Source organism: Parasteatoda tepidariorum, chromosome 6, assembly GCF_982258835.1.
Source record: "Parasteatoda tepidariorum strain Cologne lab strain chromosome 6, Ptep-v5.0, whole genome shotgun sequence".
In the NCBI taxonomy this organism is placed as follows: Eukaryota; Metazoa; Arthropoda; class Arachnida; order Araneae; family Theridiidae; genus Parasteatoda; species Parasteatoda tepidariorum.
In genome coordinates this window covers 45,737,777-45,762,715 of record NC_141760.1, presented here as the reverse complement: position 1 = coordinate 45,762,715, position 24,939 = coordinate 45,737,777, and the positions used below count along the sequence as shown (strand labels likewise).

At 29.1% G+C, this 24,939-nt stretch overlaps 2 protein-coding genes across 4 annotated transcripts; one reads left to right on the top strand and one right to left on the bottom strand.

The window, feature by feature from the left end:
- Positions 1-1,252: 1,252 nt before the first annotated feature.
- On the bottom strand, positions 1,253-21,210 carry LOC107439622 (uncharacterized). Of its 3 annotated transcripts, none has more exons than XM_071178725.2 (2): positions 21,036-21,210; positions 1,253-4,832 (listed from the first exon to the last, which is right to left on the bottom strand). In XM_071178725.2, the coding sequence occupies exon 2, from the start codon at positions 4,725-4,727 to the stop codon at positions 3,672-3,674; it is 1,056 nt and encodes a 351-aa protein (XP_071034826.1). In that variant the 5' UTR covers positions 4,728-4,832; positions 21,036-21,210; the 3' UTR covers positions 1,253-3,671. The 3 variants fall into 3 exon arrangements, with proteins under 3 accessions (XP_071034826.1, XP_087021910.1, XP_015907773.3); XM_087165784.1 differs by lacking the exon at positions 21,036-21,210 and adding an exon at positions 20,910-20,999; XM_016052287.4 differs by lacking the exon at positions 1,253-4,832 and adding an exon at positions 6,830-11,024 and having other exon boundaries at positions 21,036-21,181.
- A 990-nt stretch (positions 21,211-22,200) lies between these two features.
- On the top strand, positions 22,201-24,862 carry LOC147808011 (uncharacterized). The gene is made up of 3 exons (XM_087166823.1): positions 22,201-22,292; positions 22,383-23,822; positions 24,547-24,862. Exons 1-3 carry the CDS (start codon positions 22,201-22,203, stop codon positions 24,860-24,862), a joined length of 1,848 nt encoding a protein of 615 aa, XP_087022949.1.
- The last annotated feature ends 77 nt before the right edge of the window (positions 24,863-24,939 follow it).

The following is a 24,939-nucleotide window of genomic DNA, read 5'->3' as shown; positions in this document are numbered from 1 at the left end:
CACATGAAATTCCAAAAATGTAATTATTTTTATGAATAGTTTTAAAATTATTATAAATCTAAAATATGGTTGTGTGAAATACAAATAAATATTACTCTGCACTAGACACCCGGTAAAATTGGTCGGGTCCGTGTACCAGGTATAGAGGCTGAAAACAAAGATTAGGTATCTATTTCCGATAGACCTGAAAATAACTACTTGCCATGGGACGAGTAAAGTAAAAGAAGAAAAAAAGTTGCGATTTAAATAAACTACTGGTCACTTTTTTCTTCTTCTTTGTTTTTCAAAATCGTTTAATGATAAAAATAGTACATTAATGTGCAGAAAGAGACACTGAAAAATAGGATTTTTATTAAAATGTCACCATTCAAAATTTTGATCCTTCAGAATCTATTAATTTGTGGAGGAAAGATTGTGGAAGGAGAGTTCTTTGACAATTCACCTATTTCTAAGTTGTAACGTATTCATTAAATGAATTCCACCTTCCCAAATATTTTTACATAAAGTTTTTTAAAGTTAATATGTTTAGCTAAATTTTGTCACATATTTATACCATTTTCATAGTTAAGTAACTTTATCTAATCGTAGATTATTTCTAATATGTTGTTTTTTAAAAATAAAATTTAACCCTAACAAAAACAAAAAAAAAAGGAAAAATTAGCTAATAAGTAAAAAGGACCTATCGCTATCAGTCGCCGACTTGTTAGGTTTGAGGAAGACGTTACAACTATAAGTCATTAGAGTCTACCGGCCAATGGCTACTAACTGAAAATTTAAATTTTCTGGTGCCGGGTGCTGAAATATTTTCATAGGGTACTGGAAATGAAAATCTGGCCGGTAATTACAACACGCGTATTTCAAATTTTAGGTCTTCTTGACACGGTCTATTTGCAACGATCTATCGTAAATCCACGTCGTTCATTCATTGTTACAATTACTACCTTTTTCACATAGTACACCTTTTTACTACCTTTTTCACCGTACAACGAATCTCATCAGTTTTGGAGCAGCTTGCAGAATTTCGAGAAAAATGGTATTTTTTAAAACCTTTTGTTAGTAAAGCTTCTTTAATATAGATCAATAAATGTAAAATATTTAAAACCATCTGTTCAATCTTCGAATGACTGAAAAAAAGTAGGATTTTGTTCTGGTATGTAGTAGTATTTACTTCCTGCAACTGAGGTCTTACGTCCTAAGACTCTTTTATTTTGTGATTTTTATTTTATAACTTATGCACTTAGGTCAAGACATATAAACAAAACAAAAAATTTTTATTCAATTTATGATTAAAATAACACACTGATAGCTATTATGCAAATATAAATACATATTACTAAATAATTTCCAATCTTAATAGCACAAACAGAAAAGTTAAATAAATTGTGGGAACATTGCTTCGCCGAATTTCAATATTTAAATTTTACAATCTTTAAATGCTTACAATACTACAATTATAACAATCAATGGCACTTCAAAATGCTAGATTTAAAATATATATTAGGCGAACAGAGTTAAGGCTGGAACAAGTTACATACACTATAATTGTCATTTTGAAATCTTTTTGGAAAACAGTATTTGCTTACATAGGGAAAAAATGACCAAAAAACACACCGATACAATACAAATAACATATAAATGTAAAAGAACATTTCATATAATTAATATTTAATATAATTTATTTAATATTCTGTCATAAAAAAAATTTCCGAAACTCAATGTCACAAAAAATGTCCACTTAAAAAGTACATTTTGATTTAGAAAGAATATTAATTTGCTAATTTAATGCCAAATAAGTTAATAAAGTAAGAATTTGAAGAAAAAAAGCGAGTCAACGGGAGAAAACTTATAACACCGGGGAAAAAAATAACTATTTTTTTATAAGTAATCAGTACAAGCAAATATTTCTTTGGATACTAGATATAAAAAAATAATAAAATTTTTTAACAGAACAATTATATATTTAAATCTAGGATGTTTTTTTAAATGTATGGAATTTCAAATAGAAATAAATTTTTTGCTGTATTTTCACACACACACGTATTTTTTTTTTCTATTCTAATTTGAATAATTAAATGTACTATGTACATTTATTTCAAATATAACAGATAAATACAAAAGAGTAAGAAAAGGGCCTTTGCCTGCATACTTACGATTTTAATCTCAAGAAAAATAAAGAACTAAAGAAATTCACTTCCAATCACCAAACCAAAAATAAGTATAACAGCAAAAATTAGATAAAAGAAAACATTTACCCAGTTATGAGCATTCGTTTTAGTGTCATAGTCATAAAAATTCATGGGACATTTTTACAATGCATTTGATTTCAATAACAGAAGAATCAATCGCCATTTATGAAAGCGAGGCAAAGGAATCCATAATTCTAGAACTTGTAATTAAGTAAATTTACCTTGATTTCAAAAATGAGAATTTACATCATCTTATAAAGAATTTTCTTCGAAGCTCTTTAACCAAGGTACCTAAAGAAGCTACGGAGTTTTAATACCTTAGATTTGAAATTCGTAATTTCTTATAATGCATACTATCTTTGCTTTAAAGAATTGTTTGGCTTTAACCACAAGCATACAACGGCAACTATTGTTTGAAATAAAATTAAATGTCCAAAACTTAAATTGTAAAATATTTATTAGTAAAATTACTCTCACGAGATAAAATATGCACAGTAATTTTTTCACTCAAAGCGTTCAAGTTTTTGATCATAAATATGTCTTTTTCAATCCTTCACATCATGAATATAATTTTATAAATAAAAATATGATTTTCCTCAAATAATCAAAACTTGTCGGTATAAAATTCCTCAGACGAAATATCTTCTCCTCACCCCCCTGGGTGAAGACCCTTGTCAATCTGTCTGAAAATTAAATAAGAACTAATTTAGATCGCATTAAAGCAAATTAGCTGGATCAAAGTTTTATTTAAGTTCATTAATTTTTCAGCTAGAATGAATAAATAATAAGACTGTTTTGGAATCCCCGAATTTAAATTTTGGGTGTAGGGTAAGGAAGAATAAAGAAGAAAATGTAAGTTTTTGAATTTTTAAAGGCTTTTAAAATTTGTGGATTCAATTGCCCGATGTTTGGTAAACATTAAGTAGTCTCTTATTTTTAAATGCTCCAGTACCAATTTTAAAATTTATCTTACTAGTGATTAATGTAATGCAATTCAAGATCATGGCTTGACATTGATTTAGAAACTTTAAGACCAAAAATATAGTTAGATGTAACATTTCTTGTGAAACAAAGATATCCACCGGAAAGTAAGAGTTTTTCTTCAGAATTTTGTGAGAAACCTGTAATTATGAATATATTTATCATTAATTTCGTAGTAAAATACTAGATTTTAGTTACATTTAACTGAATTTCCATGCTCAAGAGCTTTATATTTTAGAATATGAATGCTTAATAATCTCTTTTGAGCAGTTGAAATATCTGACCCTGATGAGATGTAAATAATTTTAAAATAAAATGACCACTTGCTATGAACACAGTTGCATACGTCGAAACTTTTATCTTGTACATTTTAGTACACCCCAGTTTGCATTTAATAGCTTATGTTCAGTTTATGGAAAGGAATAAAAGACTTCCATTCTGTTATTTTGCCCGTTTCACGCAACATTTTCCTCGGAAAACAAAATGTCATTCACCTTAAACCATTTAATCACTGGCATCATTGCTCGCTTCTGCAACTACTTCATTCTCTGAAGAATCTTGACGAGATTTCTTGGACTTCTTGCTTTTACCATCAGAAAAATATTTCTCATGTTCGGATTCTCGGTGCTTCAACATAGTGGGTCTGTCAGCAAAACTCTGGTTACAGTACTTGCACAGAATTTTTCTGTGAAGAATATGGTGCTTTTTCTGTTCCATACGCGTCATAAAACTCTTGTTGCAAGGAAAAAACAAACAAGAAAATGGCTTTTCTCCAGGATGTTCACGGCTCATGTGGTACAAGTGATTACTTTGCTGAGAAGATTTCTTTCCACACAAAGTGCATTTGTAAGGCTTCTTTTTGGAATGGATGATTTTGTGATTGATGAAAGAGCTACGCAAAATGAATGTTTTACCGCAAACTTCACACATGAAACCCTTTTCTTTCTTTCCACTGCAAGTATGCATGAAAAGTTCAGTCGTTTGTGCAAATCCTTCATTACAGTGGAAACAGGTAAAAGTACGCTTTTCTTTTTTCTTGGTTTTCTTTTTTTCCTCATCTTCACTACTTGATTCACTTTCAGATTCACTCTCAGGTTCTATTTTCCTCTTAGCAGCAGCTTTTTTCTTAACAGTAGCATTGCTTTGTTTTCCGGTGTCATTGGACGATTTTTCACCATCCTTAGATTTTGAGTTTTCTTCGTTTTGAGATTGTTTACTAATTCGTGTGCTCTCTCTCGTAGGCAACTTTATCTTTGCAACATCACTTTTCTTTTTGGATTTATCTGTGGACACATTTTCATTACCTTCCGTTTTCTTTTTATCGCTTTTGGGAGAGTTCTCATCTGATTTTTGTTTCTTAGGAGAGGTCTCACCTTTATCTTCAGATGATTCTTCACTATTCGATTTTGTCTCTTCATTTTTGTTGGTTGTATCCACTAAATTTTGCTTCTTTTTTGAAGTTTTCCTCGATTTAGGGCTTTTCTCATTTTCTAACATAGGTGAATTAGTTTTATTTTCTTTCTTTTGTGAAGTTACATTAGCTTCATCTTCTGAGTTCATTTTTGGCCGAACTAAAGTTGTAAAATTGTTAGCAGGGACGAAAACTTGAAGTGCATCCAAACTGACGTGCAGAAAAACTAAACCATATAACGTGACAATGGTATCCTAGAATAAAAAGAAAAATATTTAAGTGCACATTAAACGCATCGTTCAAATATGCCCAGTTTATTCATAAATGCCTAGAGGAAAATAAAAAAAAAAGATTGAGCATTTTTATAGAATCATCAGAATGGCCAACTAGTCTTTCAATTAGTGGCACAGTTGCCGACCGAGCTTAAAGCCAAACGTAAATATTTGGTTCATCTCAACTATAAATGTAAACAAAAACCGATTCTGAAATGTGCGAAGAGGTTTCTTTCTCAAAAGTAAGCAAAACAACTCACTATGCGACAGAATCGACTAAACTCTTTCTCTGGCTTCCTCACTATGAGGCAAATATTTACATTGAAAACGAAACAGTTAGGAGGCTCCACCCCATTATAGTTTTGCGTTATTACTAATATAATGCCTTGTCAAGCACAAAAATTGCATCTAAAACTGTGAGGTAACAGCAAAAAATTGAGGTTTAAAATTTTATCAACAAGTAGTTCAAACTAATGAGACGCATTTTTTTCTCTTAAAAAAAATATTTATTTGTTATTTATATATAAGCTTTAAATCTCAGTATTAGGAAGAAAAAAGAAAAAAAACTCAATTTTGTCAACATTATATAACACTTCCGGAACTTAACAAGATACTCAACTAGGAAAAAAAATGACAGATAGTCATAAAATTAATTTAAAACTTTTAATTTAAAATAAACTTCCTAATTAAAATTGGCCTCTTTTTTTAAAAAAAGATTTAAAAAATTATGCATGCATGTTAACCACAAATTACTGAGATCACATTGGTAGGGACGCCATTCGGCCAACTACTTAGTTTGAACACCTTTTCGTAATTGGAAAATCAAATGTAAAAAACTAAAGAAGATACCACCATCCAATAAGTCTTATTCTCTCCTGTTAAGTTGAACATTAATAATTTTTTAATATATTACAAAACACGGAGAAAAACATTCAAATTAATAACAAAAAAAACACCGCTTTTAATAAGATCCATTTTTTTTATATATAAAAGAATAACTAGTTTTAAAATATTTTAACATTTTATTAATATTTTTTTTATTTATTTTGAAAACCAAGTCGATGCAAGTATTATTTACTTTTATTACACTAATCTTTGTTCTAGGAAAAAACAAGATTTTTTATTATCAGTTCATATGTACAGACAAAATATCAAGATAATAAAAATTAAAACTGCCCCAGCAATTTTACTTGCAAACCAAATTTTGTCTTAGAAAGGCTGATCGTAACATACAATATCATTTTAAACTGCAATTAACTTATTCAGGTATAAGATAAAAATATATATATAATGCCAAGTTTTCGCAATTTCTTTAATTTTAGCATTATGTTGATCTATCTAAACAGTATTAAAAAAAGTGGGTGAAATTACAAAATTGGAATGAATCAGAGAGAAAGTATTTAAATTGTAATTAAGGCAAAACAAAAAAAATACTATTTTAAAACATATCAGTTTTTGAACATTCATTGGAACATTTGATTTATTTATATGGCATTCGTTTAGATATAAATATTGCACTTAATAATAAATTACCTCAGTCTTTAAGTCATTTAACAATAGGAATAACGCCATACATTTTAGAAAAATTTGAAAGAGGAATTCTTTAAAGTTTTAAAATAGTTTCCAATTATGATTTACTTTTGAGAAAACTCAAGGTACAAATATTGCCAAAACTGCTGACTAATAAATTTACAATGATTAGAGACAAACATTAACAAGACAAAAGGATTATGAAAAAAAATTTATACTAAAAAACTTAAAAACATATATTTAAAATTTGATCAATAATCATGAATTTCTCACCATAAACTCACTGATAAAATGAGAATGCAATCTCAAAATGTAAAAATAATACTCAAAATGTAGGGTATCTCAAATATAATAACACTATCTCAATTGAAGGGTACTCAACAAAATTGCTCCCAATAAACAAAACAATTGAAATCCTTGATAAATAATTGGATAAAATAAAACTGACCAAGAGGAATAATATATTGCTTTATTTCATAAACTAATCCAATTAACATAGTATAAACATCTTATATAAAAAAATACAAATTAAAAAAAATAACATGCAATCCCTTCAACAAAAATCAAAACACTTTGTGAATTTTGGCAGGAATTCCCAACACTTTCAAATCACAATACCATAAAAAAAATAATTTAAAAAAAATCAACTGCCAAATTAACTTTACAAACCAAGAATTTATTATTTTTTTATTTAATGCACAGTTTCAAGCAAATTACGAGAAAAAGTGCCAGTTTTTAAAATAAGAAAAATAAGTTGATGAACCTTAGTAATAGAGTATATAAAATTAAACTAAGTGATTAAGAATACAATCATTCATAATAAAGCTAAAATTAATTTTCATGTTACACTAAAAATATGAAAAAATTTTCAAGATTTGAAATTAAAAAAATATATATTAATTATTTAATTTTTCTCTGAAAATCTTTAAATAACTCAATCATAAGTTGGGAACCCCTGTTAAAGGCAATACATATCAGTGGGTAAAAACACTTTCATAATGCTATGCAATACAAAAATAAACTTTTCTGTTTTGTACACTGATAAATTTTTTTAAAAAAAGAAACAGTTATTAATTATATGACAGCATTATAACATACAAGTAACAGTTATGGCTTAAAAAATTATAACAGAAGCTCACATGCAGTAAAAAATTATAACAGAAGCTCACAGGCAGATGACTATAGGAAATTCTATGCAATTCAATTATTTTATGCCATTAATATGCTCTTTAAGTCATGGTTTGGCGAGATTGTCAATTTTGACATTTTATGAAAATATCATTGAAACAACCCATTTTCAATTTTAAACATTTTAATAAAGATGTTAGAACATGAATGCTATATATACAGACAGCAATAGTTTTTTTTTATTCATGAGGAAAATAACAACACATTAAACTAAGCTGACATGAAGCGAAAAACACCATATTTCATAAGCTATACAAATACATATGCATATAGAAAATAAATAAAAAAGATTTCAAGTTTAGAAAATAATTTCTTTAACCATGAACAATTGCATAGACTAGGTGTTTTATTATTTATCAAAAAAAAAATATTGCTATTTAAAAAATTTTAATAACTAGAGTTAACTAGCATATTAATGAAATGTTACTAAAAAGCCTTAAATTATAATCAATCATTCTAATTACTGTTTGTACTAGATAATAAAACAATAAATTACTACAATACATTAATGTAAATTAGCTGTTTTAGAATTAACTCTTTCACTACAGGAATCTACACATAGCATGTTACTTTGAAAGTGACTAAAAACATTTATCTTACAGATTGCATGCAACATAAAACTGAAAGTTTATTTCCAATTAAGATACTTGCTAAAATAAAAGGTTGGGTTTTTGACATGACAAGCATCAAAAACTGGTTAAATCCATCCAAAATCGAAGATAATAATCACAAAATCATAATGCATAGAAGATTTTTAAAGTATATTTTAAAAAACATTAAATAAAGATGAAATTGAAAATATATGTTAAAACATAAATATTTAATTAACAGTAAATAAAGAGAAAATTTTGGCTTTGAGTACCAAAAAAAAAGAAACAAATCTCTTTTATTCGTGAGCTCTCATCATAATTTTTTTTTTTTTAATGTTTAGATTCAAAAGATACAGTGAATTTACAATTTCACTTTTCTTCAGGTTATTCAAATCATTGGATTAATTTATTTCTACCTGATAAAAGAGCGATGAAAAAGAATACAAGCCTTTTATTTAAACTAAGAATTTACAAAACCAACTTGATTCCACACTGGCTTAATAGCAAATTTAGTCATTTAAACTGTTTTACTTTTCTAACAACACTCATTCTTCAGACAAGTAAAATGAAACTCATTTTTTATATATATAAAACAGATTTAAAATGTCTGCTGTTCAAATGCTCATGGCAATATAAAAAATTAGTTTTTACGTGTCACATAGTCTTCTATGAAAAACTGAAGTGGGACGCTAAAAATATTTTTTTCGTTACAAAAATGAATTTTTTTTTTCTAGGTTAGTGTAACCAAATTAAGCTCTGGTTAAATAACATTTTCTGAACATGTTTAAACATTCTCATTGCCAGAATCAGTCATTTATAAATCAACTTCACTATCATCAGAATTCCAAACATAATGTAAGAAATTAGAATCACCAGATGAATAACAACCAGAACTTGTTGTTGCATCTGATATACTTTGTAAAAAAAATTTGGTCTTAAACCTCTTTGGTTTCAATTTGGAGAAAGAATTATTTTCTTTCCTTTCAAGACCTTTTTCGTTATCATTCATTCTTTTACCGATGGTTTCACTAGGAGAACTGAAATCTTTAATATCTACTTTATTTTCTAATCCCAACACACTATTAGCTTTTCCCATTCTCTTATGTGGCCGTCGACTTTTCATTGTATCAGTACAGCTCAAAGAGTTTCTTAGTGCATGACACTTTTTATGTTTTTTAAGAGCCCCATATAAATCAAAATTTTTACCACAAAACTTACATGGGTACCCTCTTTTTTGTTTTTCTCTACACAAATGATAATATAAACTTTTAAGACTGGGTAGACTTTTGCTACAATGAAAACAGTGATACATAATATTTTCTTGCATTTGACTTTGTAATCCTTTGTCTTTACTGGATCTAGAGTAAGATTTTGCAGCAAACTTCAAACTAGAAGGCTCATTACATTTAAGGCTGCTACCAACTAAAACAGTTCCTTCTTTTAAGATTTCAAAAGACTTTGAACTGCTAAAAACTTTTTCAGAATATGAATTGTATAAAGGACTAAGTCGAGGCAGGGTCATTTTAGATTTTTTAGTAGAACTGATATTAGAATCACTTTCTGTTAATTTAGTGATTACACTAAATTTCTCATCTTTTAAAGAAATCAATTCATTTGGATAAGTATCACATACTTCAGTCACATTTATAGCACCATTACTCTTTAGAGAATTAACTTCAAACATATTTTGGGAGTTGTCTTCAATACTAATATTTCGAAATTGGTTAAATATATTAGTTGTAACGTTCTGACAGGAATATATTTCTTCACAATCAGATTGGGAACTAGGTGATTCCTCTTTAAATGTTACATTCAAATGAAGACTTTTTGAACTTGCTGTTTCTTCAATTGAAGCGACATTCATGTCAAGTTTTTTGTCACTCACAGAAAGTACTTCTGACGTAATTTCTTGAAGTTTAACAATACAAGGTTTTATGTCTTCAGTTATATCAAGGTTAGATATTTTTGCTTCATTAGTATTTATTCTATGAAGTTTGACGCTACAAGGTTTTAATTTAACCCAACCAGTGGAACTAAGTGGCAAAGGAAAATTAATTCTTAAGTCTTTAGAAAAATAATTTAAACAAATTTTCTCCAAAACCACTGAACATGGTTTTACAAGTTTTCTTAAATCAGATGTTGAAGACTTATCTTTCATTTTCTTCTGAATATCTATAGATTTCACATGCATCAAAGAATAATTTTGCTTATCATCATTCAAATTTGTATTTTGAAAATTTTTCGGCAATGAACTTTTTGCTACACTGCCTTCAAAAATGGCACATAACTTAGGATCCAAAGGTGATAATTTCACAATACACGGTTTAGCAAGTTTAGGTGCAGTGGCATTAAATTTAATATTATTTACAGTTATGTAATCATTTGAGTGTGATAAAGGAGAATCCTTCCGGTACGCATCATTAACAATGCTTTTCTTCTTTTTAGATGAAAAACCATTTTCAAAACAGAAACATTTTTTAATAAATGTCAATTTTCTTTTGGTTCTTAAACCACTCTTTGGTTTACAATCGGACAATGTTTCATATTCCCCTTCCATCTGTTTTTAAGTTATAGCGGAGGAAAGTAGCTATAAAATGGACTCTAGAATTTTGAATAAAGTTTTATGTATCTAGGCATTTCAAAAGAAACATTGATTTGGGACCCATCTGTAGTGAAAACAAATTTTAAGTAATAGAGTTATGAAATTCTGATTTTCTTTGCTATTACTGATATCTATAATTTCAAAGATAATGTGATTGCTTAATTTTATAAGATAAAAATGGAATGATAAAACTTCAAATTTTTCAATCAAGGCCTGTCAATTCTTGTTAGCATATTCTTCTTCTCAACACATAATTTGTAAGACCTGATGTAATGAAAAAAAAAGATTATGTCACATAAAATTAAAAGCAAATTTAAATAAAACAAAGAAAATTAAAAAGAAAATATACTATTCATTAAATTTTACTCAAGCTTTCCAGAAATAAATAAAAATCATTTCAGGCAAATTAAAATACAAATGTAAATGTTTCCTTTCCTTAACTATGATTTTTTTTCCAAATCAAAATATTTTAACACCATGATATTTAGTGGCGTGCACAGTTTACCAAAAATACAATTCAAAATGCTAAGATTTAATTAAATTTTTTAGTTTAAAAGTAGATAATATATCATACAAAAATTTGCATATCTTTCCATTAAGTTCATGACTGGTAGCTGAATCTCATTACTTATTTTCAAATTTAACTTAAAAATTACTACAAGTTCATAAGAGGAAGGGGAAAGGAACTTAAGATCTAAAGTTGATAAAGTGTATATGCAGGGACGGATTAACCTATAGGCACACTAGGTACGTGCCTAGGGCCTACGAAAAACTTGGGAGAAAAAAAAAATTTTGACAAAAATAATTTAGCTTTAAAAACAACAAGTGTATTTTGCACAAAATTATGAAGATACAAATAAAAATATTATATTTTTCGGTAATAAATTATTTTGCAGAATCTTATGATCTAATATATTACTTTTTTTGTGATTTTTGGATTCAACAAAATCTTGTATTATGCTGTCGAATTCCAAACTACGCAAAATGTCGTATTCAATAGACATAAGTGCAAGCGATGCCAAACGATCTTGATTCATTGTTGAACGCAAATAATTTTTTATCAATTTTAATCTGGAGAAGGATCTTTCTCCTTCTGCATTTGATCCAAGATCGAAATATATTCTTAATGCAATGTGAACGTCAGGAAAAGTATTCACAAGTTTATCTTTAATTTGAGCATTCAACATTTCTTGTGCAGATTTATGTTCATACAAATTTGAAAATAGTAAAAATTCATCTACAAAGATTTCCTCTAAATCGGATGAGTAAATTTTCATCAAATTTTGCGCTTTTAGTTTCTGACAAATTTTTGTGAACAAGAAAACCGGAATTATCGTACAAATCACTATAAGCTTTACGCCTTTTAGTCATTTCTGAAATTAATACATCTAAAATGGCGTAAATATTTCTTGTAATTAATTTCACTATCAATTTCACTCTTTTCTTTGCTGGTTTGTTGTTGTATTGTTGACGCGAAGTGTTTACATAGTTATCGATCGAACTAATCATAATGGTATTATCGATATCAACTGCAATATCGGCAGTATGTCGGTATTGCAGATAAAGTTCGATAAACAAATTTGTAAATTAAAATCCATATTAATAAAAATGTTTTAAAAAAATATGCAAGAAATTTTAGCATATATTTTGAAAAGAGGGGAGGAGTGGGGGAAGGAGGGGAGGGCCCAAAAACGGCTATGCCTAGGGCCTACGAAAGGTATAATCCGGCTCTGTGTATGGGTTAATATACATAATAAAAGTGAATTTTTATTTCAATGAAACTTTTTGAAATATAAAGTTTCTGTGTCAAAATACTAGACAAACCTGAAATTTTTCTTACAGTTCTTGATTAACAACCTAATTGTTTGAATTTTTTTTTTCTCCCTCAAAATGTAATTATCAAGTAAGCAAGAAAGTAAAGCATTTGAAAAAGAAATTAACATGTGAAAAATCTTTTTATAGCTATTTTGAAATCTTTTATAGGTACATTTATTTCATTTAATTTATTAAACATCTTAGAAGAACATTTTTTGCAACAATTATTCTGCACATACATTGAGCAAAAAGAGTAACAATTACATGTGTACATAGAAGTTACGAAAATTTCATCACCGGTCAAAAAGACCAATAATATAATATTCATGAAGGACCAAAATGATAATATAAAGGACTAATAATAAGAACTAAAAAATATTACTTATCTGAATTTAAGACTATCTTATTAAAAGAAAGAAGTTAATAAATTAAACTTTAAAAAAATTACAATGTAGGAAAAGTGTAATATTCAAAAAATTATGATGAAATAAGCTATTTTGGGCAAAAACACAGACCAAAACACAAAAACAAAACAGAATACTATTCCTTTACACTAGTTGCTGGTCCTGATATTTACACTATTTTTAATGAACAAATATATCTTTCACACACAATAAACACCAACTTCTTCAACTGCTCCAAGCTTATTTTTAAAAGGTAATTATTTTATAATATTTTCCTAAACTTGTTCACATTATGAGCTGATAAGTAACTCATAGATAAAAAATGTGATGATTACTTTAGCAGAAAACCTAGTAATGTTTCAACAAATATAAGTGTTATCTTGAACATCAATGTTAGTAGAATTAAAATCTGATTTCTTGATAAGGAATATTTTTATTTGGTAAACGTGAAAGCTTGTTTCTTGAATGTTACTTCTTCTTTCATTTGTCTATCCTAAATATTCAATCTCCTCATCCCAGTTTTCTTTTATTGAAGCAAAAAAAAATCCTTCTTTCACACTCAGTTCTTTGAAGAAGATGATCAGCTCAAGAACAATCTGATGTGAAAACTTTCTCCTTCTAAAAATGTTTCAATGAATATTTTCATTCCTAAGTTAGTTCTTTTGCATTAGTTTCTCTTTATTCGGTGATAAGTTTGAAGCTGTCACTGCTGTTCATAAGTCATAGCATACAACAACAAGAGTTCTATATTTTTGGTATGAATGTTTTAATTTTATTTGTGAATATGAATTTATTATTTTTTAGTCTTTCTGACATATATTTTAAAAAATTATTGGTTCCGCAAGTCTTTTATTTATAATCTCTTCGAAAAGTAATAATTCATTATGCTGAATTCAAGCAAGGGGGGGGGAGCCTTTATTAGTTTGAACAATTAGGAGAAAGAAAAAAGACCAACTAAAATGTTAAAAAAAAGCTGGCTTTAAATAAAACAAATATTTTCCAAAAGCTGAAATAACGAAAGAAGCATGTTGTTAATTAATTAAAATGGTGTGATTGGATGATACGAACAAGATGGAATAGCTGTTTCGCATTTTCAAAATTTGTTAGATAAAAAAAAAAACTTTGGAAGTGTTTTGAAGTTTACGAACAATAATTTTTAAAGAACTTAATCAAACATCAAAATTAATTTATAATCAAACTATATAATCAGTTTCCCAACTTTGCAAACAAACAAAAAAAATTTTATTATTATTTTGGGCAAATCTTTGATAGAAAGAAGAATAAGATAGAAAATTCTTGATAGAAAGAAGATTTAGCACAATTTTTGAAAAATGTTTATTCTGGTGTAATTTAAAGTAAGCTCAGAAGTTTTAAAATGTGACTGTAATATGTTTATGGTCACTTTGGGCTAGTTTTAGAGTAAATGGTGAAATGTGTCACTAAAAATACTAATGTTTTAGCTATTTATGAAATATATGCATGTAAATATAAGTATAAGAAATAAACTTAAATTTTGTAAAAAATTTGAGTAGAAAAATATTTTCATACCAAAATTACATCCCAACAGTAAAAATTAAAACTAGCACAAATATCGTAATTTAATTTTGACGTTATAAAGTGTAATAAAACATATAACTTTTTCTGTGCTTATTTCAGAATGGGTATTTAATTACCTCTACAATCTATTCTTAATAAAACTACATGTAAGTAAAAGTTCATTCTTAAGAAATTAATTATCAAAAGTAACAATAATTTTACCTTACAAAAGCCATCGTACACTTAAATGTTTTTGGATAAATTCATAATTAAAATTAGCATCCATTGCTTTACTTTTTTATTTACTTATTTTTCATTTCTTCTTATTATTTTTGAGGTACCTGAATTAGATCACAATTTTTGATTTCTAACTTCATATTTTCTTTGATCATTTAAAAATGGCTCTTGGTCATAATAAAACATACAACAATTGAAAGTTGATTATTTGTCATCATTAGTAGTAAATCAGTTTAATGAATATTACAAAAATAGCTTATTTTATTCTATTCCTGTGCAGTATGTGATAAAACGCTTAAAAGATGGAATTTAAACCTACATGATGAATGATATAAATTATAGGTTCATGAAAATTGCATAAAAAATTCTTCAAAGTGTTGTAAAAGATTCTGAAAAACTTAATAAAAAATATTCTGCATCAATTTCACCCGAAACTCTTTGACGAGTTCTCAGAGCTGCTAAATTAAATGGGCAATCTGCATATAAAGTATTTTAATTTTACAAAAAAACATAAACCTTAGGCTTTACTTAACAAAATCAATGATAAATAAATCCCAAACATATCTATAATGTCATATTGACAGATGAAGACAAATCACATTGGGTTTCAATATATTATGTGGAGCAGAAAAAATGAGGAGCTTTATCCTAAGAACTTAGTTGGGACAGTTAAGCATAAAGTAACTTCATATTTATAGATGAGATGGCACAATACAATGAATCAACCTGTTTATTTAAATATTTTAAGATACAATTTACAATTATCAGTCCAAAATTAAGGTATTTCGAACAACTTCGCTTTATATCAAAATAACTAGCATAAGCTCTCATCTGGAACCTCTATAACTGACCACAAGCTTTTAACAAAATTCCTCAATTGCCATATTTAAACCCAATAAAACAAATTTAAAGAGAGCTGGAAGTTAAAGTATGATAACATGACATTGAAACAGAAAACTAAATATTTTTTTTCCTATTGTAGAAAGTTCTTCACACACACATACACATAGATTATATACTGTTTGTCTAAGATAGGTACTCCGACCGCCACTAAGTCTGCAGCAGTCTGGTGCTATGGAAACAAGAAGAGGGCATTTTAGGGAGGGTAGATTCAATAAAAGAGGTCTCTTCTCTCGCCGAACCCCCACTTGAAATTATCATACCTCGTTACCATAGTCACCGCCACAGCTCCAGACGAATGCCTGGCAGAGTACCTATCTTAGACAAACAGTATATATATATATATATATATATATATATATATATATATATATATATATATATATATATAGGGTTCACAACAGCAATGAAAATTTTATTATCCAATCGGACCACCTTGGTATTCATTTAGTCGTCCAAAAACTTAATATGATAGATAAAACTTGAAAAAAAATTCAAACTTTAATTACATAATATGCTGTAGAAAAAATTATTAATCGCCATAGATAACACCAATAATAAACAATTTAAGCAGAATTTTAAAAATATTCAATATTGAGTCATGTATTCGATTTTTAAAAATTAATAATTACTTTGATTATGGAAAAATAATTTTAATTAAAGATTATAATTAGTTAAACTATAATTCAAAAAAAATATTAGTGTATTTTTTAGATTTAACTAATGTTGAGTTTTATAAAAGCATGTTTCTGATAGAATGTGATTATACATCAGCTTTTTTTAATTTTATTTTTTAGTTTGTTTTTACAATAATTGATACAATTTGAATAATAAACTTAAGAATGCATACATTTAGAATAATATATTTATCAATTTCTTATATATCAATTTCAATACATATTTTATAATTATTCATACAAATACATTTTCAACATTTTTAAACATCTTAAAATTTCTCAACATCTTATATATCCTCTTAAAATTAAAAGAATTTTTTTTTTATTTTCCTGTCCATGTGTGTTTTGCAGAAATATTTAATTCAATTAATTTTCTTAAAAATCTTATTCTTTACATTACCACTTATATTATTTTTGCATTAATATACTAATCAATTTCTTTAATACTTTAATTTAGAGTTTCCTTTAAAGTAAAATTTCTTTGTCAAGTTTATTTACTCTCAATTATTATCAAGTTTTCATTAAACAAAAACTCGGAATTATTTACCTAATAATTAAATTTTGTTTAGAAATATATAACATTCTTCTCTTTAAAATTATTTGATGTAAAGCAGCTGACTAAATTAGTGCAAATAAAAAAAATAATAAAATAAAAAAAACTGTTTGCTCTGTTTTGTAACTGAACAAATTAGAACTGCAATTTTATTTTGACATTTAAACTTATATATTACTACACAGTTAACTTTAAGAAAGTAGTCCTTTCTGTAAAAAAAAAAAAAGAATAAATAGAAATAAAAAAAATCAGCATTACAAAACTCATGGTTAGGTATAAAGTAATCTAGTCTCAATTCTTCAAATTTCACTTTTCTATTTGCGTTCCAAACAGGGTTGGGTTTTTTACGTCAAAAAGTGGTTTTTGACATGACAAGGGTATAATACTGGTTTAAACCGTCAAAAACTGAAGTTTGCCAAGAAAATATATAAACTTCAAAACTACCAACAGTTGCCATGCATTATATGGAAATTTAATTATACTATAGGAAATCAGCAGGTTTTAAAATATTTTTTTTTTAAATTAAGGTAAAATAAGAGATTTAAAATCTCAGAAATTTATATTCAAATGCATGTGCAGAAAAATTTTGCACAAAAATTGTTTAAATATTTATATTTTGAAAAAAAAAATTTTTTTTTGATATTTAAGAAAATTAAAAGTTTATTACCATGCATTTTTGACATATAAGGAACATTTAACTAATATTTATATTTATAAGGAACTTACAAGTTATGTTGTATAAATACAAACTTGATACAAGTGTATAAAAAAAATTTTTAATGTTAGACTGAATATCTTTATTATCCAGTATGTTAATTTGAATTTAAAAGTAGTTATATTTATGAATAATGATAAATATAATTCATATTGTTTATTATATTTATTTATAATTATTACATTTATCATTTTAAAACAATTTTCATCTCTTAATTTTTTTTTCTCCACTTGTATTAAGAATACAAATAATGTATATCTTGAAAGTAAGAAGTAATTATTCAACAGCTGAATATATAGATATTCAACAAAACTATATAGTATTCAGCAAAATGAAATTCACAAGTATTCGGCCAAATGAACATTTGGCAAAAAGGTTGGATATTCCTTAAATCCCTATTTAAAATGTTATTTTCATTCTTTTATTCCTTCATATTGTAATAAGATATAATCTTTAATTATACATCATTTTAAAAAAGTTTGGGTTAGAGTTGCTGTGTTACGAATTTTCGAATCTAGATCTATCTACTATATCCTTTCTAGTACACTATATGATATCCTTCTTAATTTTGTATGTATAATTTAGTCAAATATAAATCTTTGTATTAGCATTTTCCTAAAGCCTTCCTTACACCATTTTAGTTAAAAGAAAATGTATCCAACTTAAAATAAGTTACTTAACAAACAAGAATTGAAAGGAATCATGATGGATTATAAAAAATAAAAAGATCACGACAAAATGCGATAATTCAAATGCAAAATTTACATGCTACCTATATGATATTAATTCAAATTTGTTTCAGCCAAGCAGGGTTGGAGTTTTTGCCGGCAAAGAGGGTATTTTGCCAAGACAGTGGCAAAAACTGGTAAGAACCAGCAAAAACCAAATTATCTAAATTGCTGATTAAATATTATTCGAAAATACTTGAAACAAATTTAAATCAATCATAAGGAACAATAATTTTGATACATTACATGCGACAATTATTTCTAAAATATTAATAATTAATATGATGATGTAAAGTATTGAATTTGCGCAAATTTAAAAAATTGCATTGACACTTGTATATTTTAATTAACTACACATGTTGATAGATATTTTATGCTTTAAATTATAGTTATATTAATTTAAAACAAGTTCATTTCACTGGAAAAAAGAGAATAATCACTAATTTTCCGATCAATAACGTTTTAATCTGCTAAAATGATATTATTAATACATTATGATTTAATTAATTTTGTTAATTTTTTTAAAATTATATATATTTACAGTATATATTTCAATAATTTTGTATCAAAAATGTGTTGTTGTCCTCTCATCTTGGAAAATATAGGCTTTTGTCACTTTGCTTGGCAAAAACCTGCTTTTGCCAGGACATTTTTTTCCACCTGCGGCAAAATCTTGCCAACCCTGCAGCTAAGCAAAAATAAACATTTACTGCATTGATTAAATTAATCTTCTATCACAAATCTGATTTATCTACAATATCTGCACTTATGGATGTCATCACACTCTCTTAAAACATTCAGAAAAATTTTTTCCTCATAGTCACATTTTTTTAGGAATACAAGTTTAAAATACGAGTATAAGTACAGCAGACTTAGAGTGTGAGATCTTTTATATGTCCACAATTTCCGAATTACTTTTCTAATTACCAATTTTAGTTAGCACTCAAATAACTTTGGCTGAAATCAGCAATTTTCTCTCAATCTCATGTTTTTGAAGTATTGTTTCGCTCCTACAAACCTGAGTAATAAAAGCTTGATACAGTGTATGAACGAGAAATCTGACAGAAAAAAAGGGGTTCTTGGTACAGATATGATTATCATGATAATGGGATTTTGAGAAAGTTTCATTTTTTAAATTTCCGATTTACATAACTTTATAAGAATCTTGTTGGATAGCAAAGCTTTTATTTACAGAAGCTTAATATTGGTGGAATTCAAAACTAACAGAAAAATCATAAATTTGATATTCCCTTCTGTTAATAACAAAAACTTTAAAAATTATTTTGATAAAATAGGGATATTTCTGTATTGTGATCTGTTACTTCAGCTACAACCGCCAAATGGATTTTAAACTTGCAAATTTATAAAAATTAAAAAAACTATAGTGTCCAAAGTGGCTACGAGTTGATCCCTTTTGCGATTTCTTTAAAAGTTTCTGCCTTAGCTGTTGCCTAGGAGTTTCCGGGACTTGGAACAACACGGAAATCTTTGTAAATCTTACTTTTCTAAGCTATATAATTACATAAAAAATAATGAAAAATTTAGGAAGTAATAAATAGGAAAATTAATCAATGATCTGGCATATATCAACGCATAAGGGAGATTTCAGCATCATCATTTGTAGAATAATTACCAAGTCTTGGCAACTTTATGGCAGCTGCTTGCGAGAAACAAAACAAAAAAATCACAGAAACAGACCAACTCAAAAGGTATAATGCATAGCCACCTCCGGCACACATCTGCATGTTTTTCTTTTAAAAACATTTGTGAGCTTAAAATCTATTTGGCACCTTGGTGTTGTCACAACAGATCACGTTACAGAAATATACCCATTGCATCCTTAAATCTTAAAGAGTGGAGTTTGTGGCAGAATGATAGGCAAGTCTTGGCAACTTCCAGACAGCGGCCAACGAGAAGCTTCAAAAACATCACAGAAAAGGACCATCTTGAAGTGTATAACTCGTAGCCACCCCCCCCCCCGGCAAACATTTACATGTTAAGTTACCAAATGGCACCATTGCAATTGTAAATCAGGATACGGAAATATCCCCCAACATTGAATTTATTAATATGATTAAGTTGTTTTTAAACTTTATTACTGTGATTTAGTTGTTCTTAAGGGGGATAATAAGTGGCAGAATTATCGCCAAGTCTTGGAAACTTCCAGGCAGTGGCCTGTGAGAAACTTAAAAAAAAACATCACAGAAAAGGACCAACTCGTAGCCCCCCCCCCCGGGCAAACATCTAGGTGTTTTTTTTTTTAAAATTTGCAAGTTTAAAATTTATTTGGCACCTTGGCGATTGTAGTTGGCGCGACAGATCACGATATCCCCTCCGGCGATGGCTACGAGTTAGTTTCCCTTCTATGATGTTTCTTTTTAGTTTTTCGAGGGGGCCGCTGTCTGGAAGTTATCAATACTTGGTGATTGTTCTACCACAAATCACGATACGGAAATCTCCATTTGTCGCCAATCCAAGGGGTACTCAATTCTAAACTTAAAGTCTAAATAACAAACCAACATCCTATTTTATATGCTTAGAAAATTAAAGGAATTATATTTATGCAAGAATTTGAATTATATACAAGTAAAGTAAGGTAGGAAATTTGATTTCTAGTAAACACATCTTGATAACCAACGGCCACACAAGTCAAATTCATCAAGTAACTACAAATAGTAATCGATTTAAATAACTTAACAGACACACTTACTTTTCTCTTTAAAAAAATTTTCTTTAAAGCATTTAAGAGGCGAATCGATTTATTTTAACTGTTCATTCAATAAATTCACACCTGGAAAAATACTCAATAATATTACAACCTTACAGAATGGCGCTGGCTCTAGCTCTAATTAGAATAATGTGGATAGCTTCCCGTTAACTATTTCTGTTCATTTCTAATCGAAACGGAAGTGGGTTTGTTGAAGCAGGATTGCTATCTTTGATTTTTAAAGATATAAGGAGCCCGCAAGAGGAACTGAAGGTCCTATCTTTCTGGTGGCAATGAAAATGGGCTACCTTTTTCAATCATCGTGGCGACTTTTTATATCTTTTAAATCACCACAGTATGCATATTTGTTATGGCGTCTTTAGCGTGCTGAAATTTTTACAGCATAGCTCGTTCACCAGTAGTTGGTACTTGGCTCCGCTTTCATCACGTGGTATGTGACGATATAATTTCGCTATTTTTGGGAGAAGGTTGTGAGCAATCCTGAACAAGGTTGCTATTTGGCAATCATATGGCAAAAATATTTATTTCGCAAACTTTATCTGCATTTTTTAACGTTAAATATTTCATAAATTTGATGATATTTTGCAACATTTTTTATGATATTTCTCTCTTTTGAGAGATTAGTTTGTCCTTTTTGAGACATTTTTCTGGGAAAACAGCAGTTTTTAAATTTAAAATACATTTAATTAGCCAGAGAAAGAAAGGTATAATAGCATATGATAAAGTGAAGTAAGTGACTGAAAACGAAGTCACTGTTTGTACTTGGTGCTCACTATGGGTTGTCTCAATTTCAAGCTCGGAGATGTTTCTCTTCAAACTTCCGCGCTGAAATTAACTCTGCGTTCAAGGAGGTGAAGCCAAGTGCCAACTCCTGGTGAACGAACTATACCTAATTTGTTGTGGTAAGCAAAAATTATTAATATGCCTTACATATTCTTTGCATCCATTTTTAACTAATTAATTTCGAAAAGATTGCATAAATGTTTATATATTCCGTTCCATAAAGGTTAAGTTTTATGAACTGGAACTAGACTCATGGTACAGGGGAAAGTGTTACAGCTTCTGTTGGCCGAAAGTGACCTGGAGCACCAAAAGTAGAAGACTGATTTAGCTCCATAGTTTCACCTGCTAGCATTAGCTGGGCATAATGGAATGGCCTTCACGCCTAGGGTGGCCCTACCAGGAGCTAAGCTCCCGACGTACTTCGCCCATTCCGCCCAGTGGCACCCCCTCGCCACGGTGAGGCAGCTAGCAGGATTTGAGGGGGACCATCAGAGTTAAATTCACCATCAGAGTTAAATTCAATCAGACCCTCTCAAGAAATTTTAGACTCAGCCAGGGAGTCCCCCAGGGTTCCGTCTTGGGGCCTCTGCTCTTTTGCCTATTTTTTGCTGGCATCGAAAAGGTGATATCTAAGAGATGTAATGTTGGTATTTTCGCCGATGATGTCGTCCTCTGGCACTCTGACGATGACATTAAGACTATTGAAGACAATATCAACCTCACTCTAAAAGATGAGAGTGACTTTGCTCAAAAACACAAACTGGTTTTTAACTCATCTAAATCTGTTGTTAGTTTTTATACTACCAATAGGCACATATACAATTATAAACCTACTATTTGTTTTAACGGTCAAAATTTGCCTTACGAAAAGAAAGCAAAATACTTGGGTTTTATTATGGACCAGGAGATTCTTGGCAATAAGCACATCGAACTGCTGGAATCGAGGTGTAGAAAGAGGTTAAATATCCTAAAATATATTTCTGGGCAAGACTGGGGAGCAGATGCTACAACTTTGAAATTAACATACACTGCACTTATTAGACCCATACTGGAATATGGGGCACCTATTTATTCCTGTGCCTCAGAGACAAACCTGAATAGATTGGAAAGAGTCCAAATTAGTGCTGCAAAAATTATTACAGGTTTGAGGCGTAGCTGTCCAGATAAAATTGTTCTGTTTGAATCTGACCTCCAACCGTTATACATGAGAAGGAACTCCAGTCTCAAGAAATACTACAATAAGCTCATCAGTTTTGGTGATCAGAACAGAACCTCTTACTATCTCAAAAATTGGAAAAATAACCATAGACTGAAGAGAAACAGTCCCTTCTCTTTGCCTGTTTCAATTCATCTTGTAGACTTGCAATATCCCTGCCGAATTGAGCCTCACTCCTTGAGGTCATGTTTTAGCCCTGTTACTAATTTTTCAGGTATCCATTTCCATACGGAGCTGTTGTACCCGGCCTATAAAAGTAAAGACAACCCAGAATTTATGAAACAAATGGCTCTTGAAACTATTAGCCAAATACCATCAGATGCTTTACAACTATACACAGATGGCAGCAAGAGCGACGAAGGTCATTCAGGTAGTGGGGTTTTTATTAAAACACCCACGTACACATTGAGTCTCAAAATTAGAAATTCTGAATTTTGCTCAGTTTTCAGATCTGAGCTTATTGCGATTGAAAATGGCCTAAGACATGTTGAGAATATTGCTGAGCCTGACTTTAAGCATATATGGATACTGACGGATAGCAAATCTTCAATCCAACACCTTAGCAACTGGATGAATGTTGGAGACAGGGCTGCGGCTTCAATTTTGGGGATGCTTTTCAGGCTCTCTGCGGACTTTGGAGTACACTTCCAATGGATTCCATCACACGTTGGAATCAAAGGTAACGAGATGGCGGACTCACTGGCTAAGGATGCTTCTTTGGAACCTCTACAGCCAGATCTACCTTCCACTTTCAACGAGGTCTTTTCAGAGTGCAAAAAAATGTTTATGGACCTCTGGAGGGTTCCTCCTCCGCATAGTTGGTATTTCAGAAAACGACCTGGAAGTGCCTTGCTTTTTGAGGGACCTAGAAGTCAGCAGACTTGTTTATCTCACTTTGCAAGTGGTCACTTGAGGTGTCTCTCGTATGTTCAGGGGCAAAAGACTTTTGGACTTTGCACTAAATGTAGCACTGCTCAGGCTTCGCCCGAGCATATTCTAAACTGTATCGATTTTAAGATCGACGAGGTTTTTTCAAAACCTCATCTGTTTTTAGACTTCCTGGACATTTTTGGACTTATGGAATTGGTCTAATTGGGATGGACCTCTTGGGGATTAGAAACAACAACTAAGTTTTATTCACGTGTTATTTTTCACTGAGAATGAATTTTGTAATGCATTTATATATCCACTCTACTGGAAAATTATTTATTATGTGTGTAACACTAATTGATTGAGTTTATTGTTTGAAAATATTGTTAAATTTTTGTGGGGAAAAAGTTTTGATAACTTGAAAATGTTTTCATATTGGTCTATTTATTCAAGCATAAATGTTTGATCATTAAGAATGTATTAGGAAGATCAGTGTTAATATAGCGAAAATGAGCTCGCATAAGTTTTAGGAAATTATATAGTCTGTTATTTATGTAGAATAATAAATGAAATAATATGGAAATAAATGCTTGTCTTTTGTGCTGTTTGTTATCATAATTTCAGAAGATTGCTAAAGGCCGTAAACGTGGGAAAATGTCAATTTTTTAAGAGTAGTGTTGAATTTTTGGGCCATATCATTGACAAAAATGGCATCCATCCTACCTTAGAGAAATTAAAAGCTATAGGGAAAATTGAAATTCCAGAAAATGTTACTCAGCTTAAATCATTTTTAGGGTTGCTTAATTATCAGTCTAAGTTCATTAAAAATTCATCTACTTTATTATCTCTTTTGTATAACCTTTTAAACAAAGATGTTCCCTGGACATGGTCTGATGAGTGCAACAAAGTGTTTGAGCAGTGCAAAGAACTTTTAACGTGATAGATGCAGTATTAGCTCATTATAACGAAAATCTTCCTTTACAAGAATCTTGTGATGCTTCGCCTGTTGGGATTGGT